The sequence below is a fragment of the Phyllostomus discolor genome, chromosome 6, assembly GCF_004126475.2.
Source record: "Phyllostomus discolor isolate MPI-MPIP mPhyDis1 chromosome 6, mPhyDis1.pri.v3, whole genome shotgun sequence".
In the NCBI taxonomy this organism is placed as follows: domain Eukaryota; kingdom Metazoa; phylum Chordata; class Mammalia; order Chiroptera; family Phyllostomidae; genus Phyllostomus; species Phyllostomus discolor.
In genome coordinates this window covers 126,815,639-126,828,481 of record NC_040908.2, presented here as the reverse complement: position 1 = coordinate 126,828,481, position 12,843 = coordinate 126,815,639, and the positions used below count along the sequence as shown (strand labels likewise).

The 12,843-nt window shown below is 51.6% G+C and overlaps 1 protein-coding gene across 2 annotated transcripts; it reads left to right on the top strand.

The window, feature by feature from the left end:
* Window positions 1-3,200: 3,200 nt before the first annotated feature.
* On the top strand, window positions 3,201-11,502 carry LOC114500118 (NADH-cytochrome b5 reductase 2). 2 transcript variants are annotated; one of them, XM_036028956.1, is made up of 9 exons: window positions 3,201-3,324; window positions 3,934-4,077; window positions 4,320-4,392; window positions 6,936-7,042; window positions 7,307-7,436; window positions 8,007-8,090; window positions 8,831-8,916; window positions 10,080-10,179; window positions 11,074-11,502. In XM_036028956.1, exons 2-9 carry the CDS (start codon window positions 4,000-4,002, stop codon window positions 11,244-11,246), a joined length of 831 nt encoding a protein of 276 aa, XP_035884849.1. In that variant the 5' UTR covers window positions 3,201-3,324; window positions 3,934-3,999; the 3' UTR covers window positions 11,247-11,502. The 2 variants fall into 2 exon arrangements, with proteins under 2 accessions (XP_035884849.1, XP_035884850.1); XM_036028957.1 differs by having other exon boundaries at window positions 3,304-3,324; window positions 3,811-4,077.
* Window positions 11,503-12,843: the final 1,341 nt, after the last annotated feature.

Below are 12,843 nucleotides of genomic sequence, written 5' to 3'. Positions count from 1 at the left end.
TCCTTGATGCAATATACCTGGAAAAGCAATAAAAACCTGTCCAGGCAGGGGTCAGGGCGCTATGCCGTCCCTTTTTCTCCACAGGACTTCGGTAGTCCATATGAATTTGTTCATCACATGGACCCTCGGGCTGGAGTCCACATCAGTCAGGCCCTGTTACCAAGGTGAGCATTAAGAGGGTGAAAGGTGCTCATGGTAAAGTTCTGGGGATGAGTAGAAGATAAGCCAAAATCCAGGCAGCACACGAGAATGTGAGGAACACGTACAGTGTGTAGGAGGCACATTCCTGCACTCTCAAAATTACTGGGAGCTCCAGATAAATGCCGGTCTTTTATCCTGATCTAAGATTAATAAAGGAGGATGTGCCATTTGCCTCTCTAGTAACAGGGAAGGATTTGCAGGGAAAATGAGAAGGGAGGATGGAGGTGAGAGGCAAACTACTAAGAAAGCCACAAGAAAGGGAGAAGTAACTTTGGATTCTAAACAGAAAAATAAAGACTTTTAGTTGAATCAAAGAAAATGACGTTCGTTCATTCATTCATTCATGTAATAAATGTTTATTCAACATCTACTAATTGTCAGGCACTATTCTACCTGTGATACAGCAGGGGTTAAACTAGAGAAAGCAAGTCCTGTCCTCATGGAGCTTACATTATAGTGGAGAAAGAGGGAGCGTGAACAAGTAGATAAGATACGTATGTCATCTGGTGATACGTCTTACAGAGCCAAACAAAGTAAGGAAGCAGCATACAGTACTGAAGGAAAGGGCTGTTCCTCTCTTTAGTGTTTACAGGGCTGCTATCATGTGCCAGGCAGTATGCTGAATGCTGCAGGACAGAGGTGAGGTCGTCCTTTCCTGACAGTCACTGTGCCGACCCCAGAGGAAACCAGGTCTCTGCCCTATAACAGAACTGCCAGGGAAATGTGAAAATCAGTTCTTTAATGACTGAATATTCAAGATGCATAATTACAGACTGAAGTAAAAGCTATGATTAAAATGTGATGTGTACATCTATTTAAATTGGGGGACAGGAGAGCATGCATGTCTGAGGAAAGACTATTTGAGCTGAGAACCAACGACTGTGTAAGAGTGAAAGATAAAAACATTTGTTATAAACTGTTATAATTAGAACAGCATGGTATTGCCACAGGGCTTGAGCAACTAGATCAGTGTAAGACAGCTGAATGGCCAGGACCAGGTAGATATGAAAACTGATATATGACAGGGAGGACAATGTAGGTTGGTGGCCAGGGATGAGAGATGCAATAAATGTTACCAAGATGACACATTATCCATGTGGAAAAACTGAACTGGATCCCTGCTTCACATCAAACACAAAAATCAGTTTTACGTGGTAGACTTAAATGTGAAAGGAAAAACTTTAAATCTTGTCAGAGAAAATATAAAATCTCTTTGTAACATTGGGTAGAAATAGGCAAGTCACAAAAAGCACTAACCACTAAAGTAAAACACTGAACAATGGTGTGAGGCTTGCCTGAAGGAGTAGGGGGTGCAGGGTGGAGGGGAGCAAAGGGGAAAACCGCAATAGCGTAATCAATAAAATATAATTAAAAAACATTTGACTACATTGCAATGACAAACTTCCATTCATCAAAATACATCCAGTTACAGAGAAGAGGGAAGAGCGAAGAGACAAAAAAGAAAAAGAAAGGTAAAATAAGTTGCAAACTGGGAGAGAACATTTGTAACTCATAAGTAGCAAAGAAGCAGCCTCTAAAAAATGTAAGACTCTTTAAAATCAGTAAGCAAATACAACTCAGTAGAAACATGGGCAAAAATTATGAGCAGACTTTTTTTTCCAGAAAAAGAAACTCCATGGGAAATAAGCATATGAAAGATACTCAGCCTCCTTAGGCGTTGAAATTAGGTCTACAGGCCATCACTTTACCTGATTATATTGCCAAAAATTAAGATAGCTGAGAGTAATATCCTGGTGCCTGCAGGTGTCCCTTACACCTGGGCCTGTGGTGGTGTGTTTGGGGATGGGGGCTGGTTAATGGGATTGGAATCTATTGCTTGGCTTCTCTCTCACTCAGAACCAGGAGGCAGGGATTTACCTTTGCCACTGGCAATGGGAGAACTGATAGGGAGGAGGGTCAGCAAGATTCTCAGATATATTGTGAAGAACCCCCATAGCCGTCATGCCTGCCATTCTGCCTCCCATTGGTCTAGTGTTGCGTACCTGTCATCTCTCTCTCCCAATAATAAATGAATGAAAGAGCGCTTTGAGTGAATGTCTTTTTTAACTAAATCACACCCCCAACCCCATCCCTGCAAACACCTAGCTCTGGACCAGGCTCAGAGTTGGAGGTCGTTATGTATGTTGAATGGATAGACAGATGGATGGATGGATAAGACAGATTTGACAGAGAGACAGTCATGGGCTTATAATTGGCCTAACTTCCCATTTCCTTTACCAGCATCCCCTCCCTCCAGCCTTGCCACAATTTAAACCCGCTGAGGACAGGTAGCTCTCCATCAGGGCAGCTCAGCGTGTTCAGGGAGAGGACTAGGATAGAGAGGGGGTCACAGAACAAGTAAGGCGTGTTTCACTAGGAGCCAGGAAGCCCCGAGTCATGGGAGCCCCTGGATTCTGCACGGGCCTGGGCCAGGGCAGGAGCAGAGTCAGAGTCAGAGTCACGCGGGAAAGAACCTTCCAACGCCGGCCCCTCGGGATGGGGGTAGGGGTCGGGGTCACCGCAGAGGCGGCCTGCCGCGCGCCGCCGCCGGTCTAGGCGCGCGTTTTCCGGCCGAGCCCGTCTCCCCGGCCTTGGGCCCCTACCTGTCAGCGAGGCGCTGTAGCCGGTCGGTGGAGCAGCAGGTCGACGGCCCGAGTCAGCGGGCCCGCGGGGTTGGGAGCGGCGCACGGGCCCTCCAGCAAGCCGCCCGTCAACATGTTCTGCGTCTCACTGCGGGTGGGCTCCCAGGGCAGAGCGGCCCGTGGGAAGAGGCCGGAGTCGCGGAGGCGGGTGGGCGCCGCGGAAAGTCCGACGGGCCCCGGAGTCCGAAGGGTGGGCGGGAGTGGGCCGGGAGGCGGTGTCAGGCGCGGGCAGGACCGCGCGGGTCCGGAGCGGAGGGGAAGGGGCGCGGGCTGAGTGGGGGGCACGCAGCGTGGGACCCCGCGCGGGGTGGGGGGGGCGGGGGCGGGCGGGGGCGTGGCTCGTGGGGGCGGGGCAACAGGGCGCAGGGCGGGAAAAGAGGGCAGGTGGACTCAGTCCGGAGTCTGGCCGGAGTCTGGCCGAGTCAGCCAGGCGCGGGGTGGAGTTGGAGGCAAGTGCAGAGGCTGGTGCGGCCGCGGACAGGTGAGTGCTCAGACTCCTTATAACCCCTTGGAAGTGGTGTGTCCCCAGGCCCTGAAGGTAATAGAGCACCCCCAGGTCACAAATACTCTCCCTACCCTAACAACACCCAGCCTAAACTGGATGCTGGGAGTAGTGGCCCCTTCCTCGCCCAGCTCTCAGCCTCAATCACCTCTGGGAGATGCTAAACCCAGTCTCGCTCTCTAGTTCTGTCTTTGGGCACTGGACCTTCCTTCCAAATTGTGTGTTAGAAGCAATGTCACCACTCGTTCCACCTCAAGGAGAGGACTCCCAGGGCTTGCCGCCCTTGGCTCTAGTGGGGATGGAGGCAGATGGGCAGGAAGGGCATGGTGACATTAGAACTCCCAGGGCATCCACTTAGCCTGGTTCCAAAATAACCCCCCTTGTCTGACCTGCAACTGACCCATTCCTACTGGGTCCCCCAAACACTTAGCCTGCTTTCTCTTTTAGTACCTTTCCCTCTCCCAGTTTCTTTCAGGCACAGCCCAGCTTTTGAGCCTTGGGCGTGGAGGAGGTTCCTCTGTGGCTGAGAACTGTCTTGCCCAGGGCAGGCAGGACCAGAGGTGACCTACTCACATTGTGTCTGGTTAGGACCCGTCCCTGCTCCTTGCCATCTCCGTCATTGGGGTTACGATACTTGTCCTCGCGCTGAAGAACATGAACTCAAGGAGGAGACAGCTTATCACCTTACAGAACCCTGAAATGAAGTACCCACTGCCCCTGATTGAGAAAGAGGTAATGAGTCAGACCACTGTCAGCAGGTGAAAGAGAGGAGGCCAAGAGTGGTGGGGATGGTGCTGGCTGGGAAGGCAGGGTGGTGGGACAGGTATTCACGGCCTCCAGTTTGCTCCTCACTGCCTTTGTGTGTGTGTGCATGCTGGGAGAGCCCCAAAGGGAGCTCCTTTCCCGGGCATCTGAGCTGCCCAGCAAGGCTTCTAGGAAGCTGACAGAGCCTGCGTTGTTTTCTGTTTTATTAGCAAATCAGCCACAACACTAGGAGGTTCCGCTTTGGACTGCCCTCACCAGACCACATTTTAGGGCTTCCTGTAGGTGAGTTGTGTTTGATGTCATTACCAGGACTGGGTGAGGAAACTCAAACCTGGCTGGGGTGTACAAGTTGCCCTGCTACTTTGCCTGAGACACATGGGCTCAGAGTGTTTGGGAGACAGGCTTGGGGGACAGTCCATTCCCTTTCTCTGCTAGATTTGGGCTGACACAGAAGTGACTTTACAATGAGCACTGAAAAGGAGTGAGTCTAGAGTCAAAAGCTCTAAGATCACATCGTAGCCACCTTGCTAGGCAACCTTAAGCAAGTCCCTCAATCCCACTGAGCCCAAACTATGAAATGAGATTTCCCAGGCTGGCCTGCCTCTTGGTGCGTTGTGAGGATAAAGTGACTGACAGATGTCAAAATTCAGAAACTACAAAGTGCTGTCTGTGCACATGGAAAGGATGAAAGACATTGATGTTCCCCTACAGTCAGGAGGGAAGCCCAGGATGTGTGGAGAGGCAGGAGGGAGTCAGCCCCCTCCCCCAACTACCACATGGATTCTCAGCAGGGGCCTCAGACCCATTCAAGGAGGCACTCATTGTAAATACCAGCCCTAGCAGTCCTAGAGTTCTAAGTCACCCCAGTTTTAGTCTGTACTACCACCAGATGGCTGAGTCAGTCTCACTGAGGTGGAAAACCTCTGCCAGGTCCACAGCCTAAAAATCCTGAACTCTGTACACACTGCTAGTGCCTGGTGGAGATCCTCATTCATGGGCTGTGTACATAGGGCAAAACCTTGACCTCACCTCCAGCAAGTGTTAACATGACCCCTTAGGCAGCCACCCTGGCTCCTCAGCCTCTGCTGTGTCCTGTCTCCTTCTTCATCCATGACAGCTCAGTGTTGGCCTGACTTCTAGCCCCCTGCCTGACCTGTTGGCAAGAGGGCTAAAAGAATAAAAAAAACTTTGAGAAATAGCATATCTGAGAATCTGTCATGACTCACTCTCTTCTCATCCCTGGTGTAGGCAGTGCAAAGTTAGTGGGATAAGGTGATTTAGAAGCTTCTGGGAGAGTCTGCTATGAGCCCTGAGAGACTGCTGATGCTTCCCACCTCGGCTGAAATGAAAGTGGTTAGAGATGAGGCCTGCGGGATCAACCTGGGGTGGGTAGCCCCATTTTTTCTGAGGGTGCTGCCAGGCCAGGCCCAGGCTGGCTGCAACTGAAAGAGACTTTTAAAAGTTTCCAGCTTCAGAGTAGTTCTCAGAAGGAAGCTGCCTCAGGCTTTTGTTGCCGGGTATCCCTGGTTCCCAGCCAGGCCATAGTCAGAGTCTTTGAGCCTGTCCTTTCTTTTTTTTTTTTTAAGTTTCTTTTAGGTTTTTTTTTTTAAGATTTTATTTGTTTATTTTTAGAGAGGGAAGGGAGAGAGAAAGAGAGAGAGAGAGAGAGAGAAACATCAATGTGCAGTTGCTGGGGGCCAGGGCCTGCAACCCAGGCATGTGCCCTGACTGGGAGTCAAACCTGCAACACTTTGGTTCGCATCCGGTGCTCAATCCACTGAGCTATGCCAGCCAGGGCTGAGCCTGTCCTTTCTTAACCCCAAGAGTTTGTGCCTCAGGCCTCCTCAAAGACATTGGTTCATGTTCCTGAAGCTACTGGAAGGACTGACCCAGCATTCCTTCTCTTCTTTTCCTCCTTCTCCCCTCTCTGTCTCTCTCCAGGTTTCCACTTCTGTCTCCTGTGTATATAGTTTCTACTCCCTCAGACACTCTGGCACAGAGCTTCCTCTTGCCTCTGCCTCTCAGCATCTCTTTAGTGCAGCTTCTGCCCTCACTACTAATCGCCTTAGTCACTGAAGTCTCCCGTGGTAGATCCAGCAGAAGTCGGAACAGCCCAGTGCATCATGTGCCACTGGGATGCAGTTATGATCCACAGGTTTCTGGCCACAGCTGGTCCAGTCATCTCTGCCCTGGATGGTCAGAATTACAGGGTTCAAAACTTCATTGCTGCCTCTTAGCAGAGCCATCGCACAGGAAGACACAATGGTCTTTCTAGAACTCCTGGTTTGTGGGCATCTAAATCCTGAGGCCCTACATACCTGTGAGCTCTGATGTTCTCTGTGCCAGGCAACAGGCTACAGATGAGGGGGCCATGATTTACTCACTGACTCCAATGTATCCAGTTAAAGAAGAAATCACTTTGTGAAGGCAACATATTCTGCTTGAAAAGGGAAATTCCCCTTTCTGTTATTTTTAATACTCAGCCTCCAACAGTGAGCTCTTCCCGGTCCACAGAGTACTTTGACACAGTAAGCCCCGACAGCGGCTTCCTGTACGTGAGGCTTACAATGACACTGTAATGGAGGTGGGGCAGGCATAGCACCCCCATTCATGCAGAGAGATGAAGTGACTTGCCCAGGGTCGCACAGAGTGACAAGGACAGGCCTAAGATTCAAACATCTGAATCTGGGCTTCTCTACATGGCCCTCCTCCCGTGTACCCTGCCACACTATGCACCCCCTTTCCTGAAGTTCAGTTCTTTGGGGGAGTCCTGAGTCCTGCTTAGGTCAGCCATTCTGACTTGACATTTGATGCCTTTCCTGTAGGTAACTATGTCCATCTCTTGGCCAACATTGATGGTGTTCCAGTGACCAGGGCATACACACCCGTGTCCAGTGATGATGATCAAGGCTTTGTGGACCTAATTATAAAGGTGAATGATGCTCCCCCCCTTGTCCAGCTGTCTCACCCTCACAAGCCTATTAAGGGTGGTGGGGTGGAAAAGGGACATGTGCCCCGGACATGTCATTTAACAGTGCAGCTGTTGACCTGGTGAAATCTTCAGGAGTAGCTTGTAGCGACTGTGAGTACAGAGGATTTTCTCCACATGGTTCCCAATGGCAAATGCGTCCCTGAGTTGTGCGCAGTTGTGGCCTCAGGTCTCAGGCTGAGAAAGCCATGCTGCCTTATTTTTCAGATCTACTTCAAAAATGTACACCCTAATTATCCAGACGGAGGGAAGATGACCCAGTACTTGGACAACATGAAAATCGGGGACACCATTCTTTTCCGAGGGCCAACTGGGCGCCTGTTCTATCATGGGCCAGGTACTGGGGGTTCATACTGGGCCTCCCACTGGGAGGAAGATCTCCTGCAGGGGTTCCATTGTCCTAGAAAACTCCTCAGATGTGAGGCACATGGTCTCGCCCTTAAAGTTGTCACACATTCATTCACATACTCATTTCATGAGACTGTTAGCACCATTGAGGTAGGGGCGTGATTTGGTGTTTCCTCATCACCTGACACATAAAATGTAACCCACTAATGCTGAAAAACAGACAGATGGAGTCCAGACTCCTTCATTCACTCACATGGGCATCACTTACTCGCTGTTGTGGGTGACAGTGCTCTGTGAGGTTCCCTAGTTGCTTCAGCATAACCTCCCTCATCCCTCAGAAGAAATGATCCGGTGATCCCCACCGAGGCCCAGGCGCTACGTCCACTCTGTGCACCGGGGCTGGCTGAGGAGGTCACCCTGGCTGGCTCCTCTGGCTTAAAATGGCACAGCCACTTCCTTAGGCGGACTGGCCTCCTGGAAGTCCTGAGGAAAGTCAGTGACCTTTTGCAGGCTCTCAGGCAAGAACTCCGGAAGTCAGAAGTGTCCTCTGTGCTTTCAGGGAAGTTTTCGGTCAAGGAGCAAAAAACAAGTAAGCCTGAAGAAAAACTGGCCAGTCAACTGGGAATGATCGCTGGGGGCACAGGTAAGCAGCTTCTGGGGGCTTCATCCCGAGGTGAGCCCTGAGACCTCTCTGATTTTTGGAGTTGCTTGATCCTAGAAGGGGTGATGTTTGAGAGAGTCACTAGCCTGGCTGTTTTAGATGGGAATGCAGGGTCAGTGACAGGCCTTGAAACTGACCCTGTGTGCACTGCTCCCCTCCCCCAACATGGTGGCTGCCCTGGCCCCCCCCACCTGGGCCCCCCCGGGAGCCTCTAACGTCAGGCTGGGGACACGGAAGAGGCTGTGGGCAGGCTGCACAGGCCCACACGTGGTCCCCCAAGGACTCCTGGGTCCAGCTGAAGCCTGACTCCCATCTTTTGAAAATGAATGCCTGAAAGAAGAAAACAAACATGTAAGGAGACCTACAACTTGCCAGGCACCATAATAGGCACCTTTAAAACTATCACATTTACTCATCATTAATTCTGTTTTACAAGTGAGGGCCTTGAAGAGCTCAGACTGGCGCTTGAATCACCCCAGTTAGTGAGGGAGCTGGGAGTGAAACCCAGCTCCAAAGAAAGCTAGTGCTCCTTCCATCTTGCCATCTGAAAATGAGAAAGGGCTTTTCATTTGTTGTTGCATTAGAAGGGAAAATGAAGGGCTGTTCCCCACTTTTGGTTTTGGGGGACAGACGTGAGAAAAGTAGAGCTAGGGTCAAGCTGCTGCAGAGCAAGGACTGGGCCTCGAGAGGGAGACCTGGCCTGCCCACACACCGTGTTCCAGGGATCACGCCCATGCTGCAGCTCATTCGCCACATCACCAAGAACCCCCAAGACAGGACCACGATATCCCTCATCTTTGCCAACCAGGTCGGTTCCGCCAAGTCAGCCCTGAGCTCGCAGGGGTGGGACGGGTGGAATGTTCCCAGAGCGGGGCTCTGCATTCACTCCTCCCCCGACCAGCTGCCTGAGCCCCTGCTGCCTGAGTGCCTGTGGCTGTGGGAGGGCTGGTGAGAAGCCCAGTCTGGCCCTGTTGTTCCTTTTTTTTTTTTCTCCAACTTTTCTGTCTCCTCGGTCAACCCAAAGCACCATGCTTTCCTTTCTTCCTCAATACACGGTTCTGCCCATCTGAGTAAAACATCATAGCAGCCTTCAACGTGAATTTTGGAAAATACAGAAACATACAAATATTTTACTTGTTTTTGTCCTTTTTCTCTGCATGCTATGTACTTACAATTACATACATATAGATTTGGGGTTTTTTAGTCAACATTACCATACAGACATTTTCTTTTCATTAAAACTATAAATATTTTCATCAGAGCCTATATCAAGTTGCACCATAATTTACTAAATCTTCTACATTCAGATTTTTTTAGTTATAAATGATAGTAGTGAATAATTGTGCCTAGACTTGGTCATTACAGATTATTTTCTTAAACAGAATCCCAGATGTGGAATTATTAGGACAAGGGTTATAAGGAGTTTTAAGGCCCAGGTCTTCTGCGCAGCATCACCGAGCCTGTGGCAGGTTCCTTTAGCTCTGGCTGCCTTTGCCCTGAATGAGGCCCCAGCCTGTTTCCCTCTTTAGCTCTCCAGTGCTGAGTTATTTTACATATATATATATTTATAAATATTTATACACATACATACACATATACACACACACATATATTTACTGCCTTAGCCCCTTGCACTCCCTGCAGAAGATCCTGGGCCCACACTAAGCTTGTGCCCGTTGGGTTTGCTGTGCCTGGTGTCAGTGTGGATGTTGGAGGTGGGGCTGGAACCTCTGAGTGAAGCCACCTCACTCCTGCTGAGCCACGGCCTTCCAGCTGGAGGGCAGTCACCCAGCTCCCCCACTCACACAGGCAGGAGTGCAGGCAGAACGCTCATTTGCCCCAGGAGTCTGCGGGCAGCACTCAAACTAGAGTAGGGGTAGCTTGGCCAGGAAGGTGCTAACCCGTGAGCTCAGCCTGGGGAAAAGTGGTTAAGTCCCTGGAGGGGCTTTGCTCATGCCACTTTATTTCCAGACAGAGGAAGACATCTTGATGAGAAAGGAGCTTGAAGAAGTTGCCAGAACTCACCCAGATCAGTTCCACCTGTGGTACACCCTGGACAGGCCTCCTGTTGGTACGGACCCCATTGTCCCCACCGTGAGTCAGTGCCAACCCTTGACCCACCTCAGGGACTAGTCCCTGGGTTGGTTGGTTGGTTTGTTAGGACTGGGCTTGGGGGTTGAGGACTTGGGCTCTGTCTCCCCATGGGAAAGAGGAATTTGAAGGAGAGAAGATTTGGGATGACCTGCTGATAAAGGCAGTCACAGGCAGGTGTCCGATATCTCAGCAGCACTCCACACTGCATTGCATGTCAGGAGGGACACTGAGGCACTGGGCCACCCTGAATACCCCACCCCTCCTCTGCATTCCACACAGCATTCCACAGAGGCGTCGCATACACTGCATCCAATATAGCCGCTGACCCCTCACCACTCACCTCACCTGGATAGCAGTCCTCACATGCTGAGCCGCAGTCAGCACCCAGCCACCACTGCACACACCACACCCTACAAGGCCACCACATCCTTCAAGCTGCCTCTCCCACACTGCACAGAGCTGTGTCCACCTTGTCATACAGCTCACTGCCCAGCAGAGGGAGCCGCCCCACGGAGCCAGTTCATAAGCCACAACACACTGCCCTGCAGGGCTCCGGCTCCTGGCTTTGATTCACACCTCTCCTGGCACAATGCACCTCACTGTCCTGTTCCCCATCCTCACCAGTGCTCACTGCAGGCAGACTCCAGCCCAGAGCCTCACACCCTGGGGTCTGGGGTAAATACTGAACAGAGCTGCCTGGCTGCACCCAGTGCTCTACTTTGCAGCTTTCTGCAGAGAACAGTAGCACAAACTTCTGAGTCTTAGACAGCAGCTTCTCCTCCCTTTCCCTGGCTTCAAGGAGGGACAGCAAGAGGCCTGGCGTCAGGGACTTGACCTGGCACCTCCACGGCTTTTTTCTGCTTAATCTCAGACTGGAAGTACAGCTCAGGCTTCATTACTGCCGACATGATCAAGGAGCACCTCCCTGCTCCTGGGAAGTCCACGCTCATCCTGGTGTGTGGCCCGCCGCCCCTGATCCAGACAGCCGCTCACCCGAACCTGGAGAAACTGGGTTATACCAAGAACATGATTTTCACCTACTAACACCTTCTTTGCTCTTAGCAGATTTCCCCAGTCCCTTACACCTGTTTCAAAGAGAGCAGCATCACCTCGTTCGAAAGTGCCTCCTCACATGTTCTTGAGCATGTTGGTGCTCTTCTTTTTGGGGTTGGCCTGAGAAGGGTTTACGGGGCTGGGGGAGAAATGGCATCTGGAGTCTTCTTGCTTGGGAAGGCCTGAAGGAACTCCATTTTAGTGTCTTTCCCCTTGGTCTAGTGAAATAAACTTCAGTGCAAAGTGGCTAACCCATGAGGTGTGGCTCTGTGGGGGACCCACTGGGCACCTGGAAGGCCTCGGCCTGCCCTACGTGTGGATCAGCTTGCGTGCGTCGACGGGAGGTCAGAACTGGCCAAAGTGCCAGGGCAGAACTGACCTCACCCCCGCCCGCCGCGTGCTTTGTTTTTAAGATCAGTTCTATTAGAAGGCTCAGGCCCCTCTGTGAGCGCTCTTCCTCCTATGGTGGGAGACCCCCAAACAGCAGTGGTGTTCAGGGCAGCAGGTGAACCCACAGGGTAGGTGGGCTCCAGGAGCCCTGACTCCCTGCACTTGGCACACAGGTGGAGGTAAGAGGGGGTCTTTCTGCTAGCATCCTCTGAACGCAGGCCCTGTTCTGGTGTGGTGGGGTAGGGGTGGGTACAGACAGAAGCTACCGAACTTGCAAATAAATTTAGGTTCCAGAAGCTACTTCTCAAATCTTTCGTATCTCAAGTGACCTCTCTTGCCCATCTGCTGCTCACGGCCAGGAAGACGTGCTCCTGCTCTCTGTCACCTGAGAGGGGGCAGCACCCCTTTTGCACGGAATTGTGTACAATCCTAACAAGCAACACATTCGGTGGAGACTTTGTTCTTCCAGTTATAGATGCAGAGGAAACAGAGCCTCAGAAACAAAGTTATTGTCCCCAGGTCATTCAGCCAGCAGGTGGCAGCACTGGGCTGCAAACCTGGGTCTGTTTCCAAGTCGCTCCTTCCCTTTTCACAAAAGTTAGCTTAGCAGCAGCCTTGCTAAACCTCCGTGTTGCTGGATTTCTTACTCAACACATACAGGGTAAGGGAGAGGGAGGAAGGCACTCTAGAGAACAGGGCGGCCTCACCCAGGGCTGGTGGGGGAGGGGTGCTGGGAGGCAGCCCGTCTCCCTTCTTGCATGTGTGCAGCGCATCTTCACGGAATCCCCTACCCAGAGAAAGGTTCTCCGCTGGGCCCCACACCATGAGTAAGATCCTGCCCTGGCATATTTTTTCTTAAATATCAGTGTGCTTGTCTCCTGCTTTAAACTTCTTACTACTTTCACTGGTCCCCTCCTGGCCACCCCGGGTCTCCAGGATACATTCCAGGGCCCTGGTCTACAAGGCCTTTCTTGATCTGGCTCTAGGTGACCACACCAGGGTTGCCTTCCCTGGGCCTCCCACTCCCCACCTCAGCAGTTCTCAGCCAGAGGGGATCTTGCCCACCCCAGGGCATATCTGGCCAAGTCTGGAGACATTCGGGGTTGTCACCACTAGAGAAGAGGTGCTTTTGGCACCCAGAGGGAGAGCCCTGGGGTGCTATGGGCGGCATGGGGGACAGCCCCCAACAACAACGGGG

Excerpts from the sequence above, each read along its gene's own strand:
- LOC114500118 (XM_036028956.1), top strand. The coding sequence starts at position 4,000 with ATGAACTCAAGGAGGAGACAGCTTATCACCTTACAGAACCCTGAAATG. Across the intron at positions 7,043-7,306 it reads TTGTGGACCTAATTATAAAG|ATCTACTTCAAAAATGTACA; the intron begins GTGAATGATGCT and ends CTTATTTTTCAG. Across the intron at positions 7,437-8,006 it reads CCTGTTCTATCATGGGCCAG|GGAAGTTTTCGGTCAAGGAG; the intron begins GTACTGGGGGTT and ends CTGTGCTTTCAG.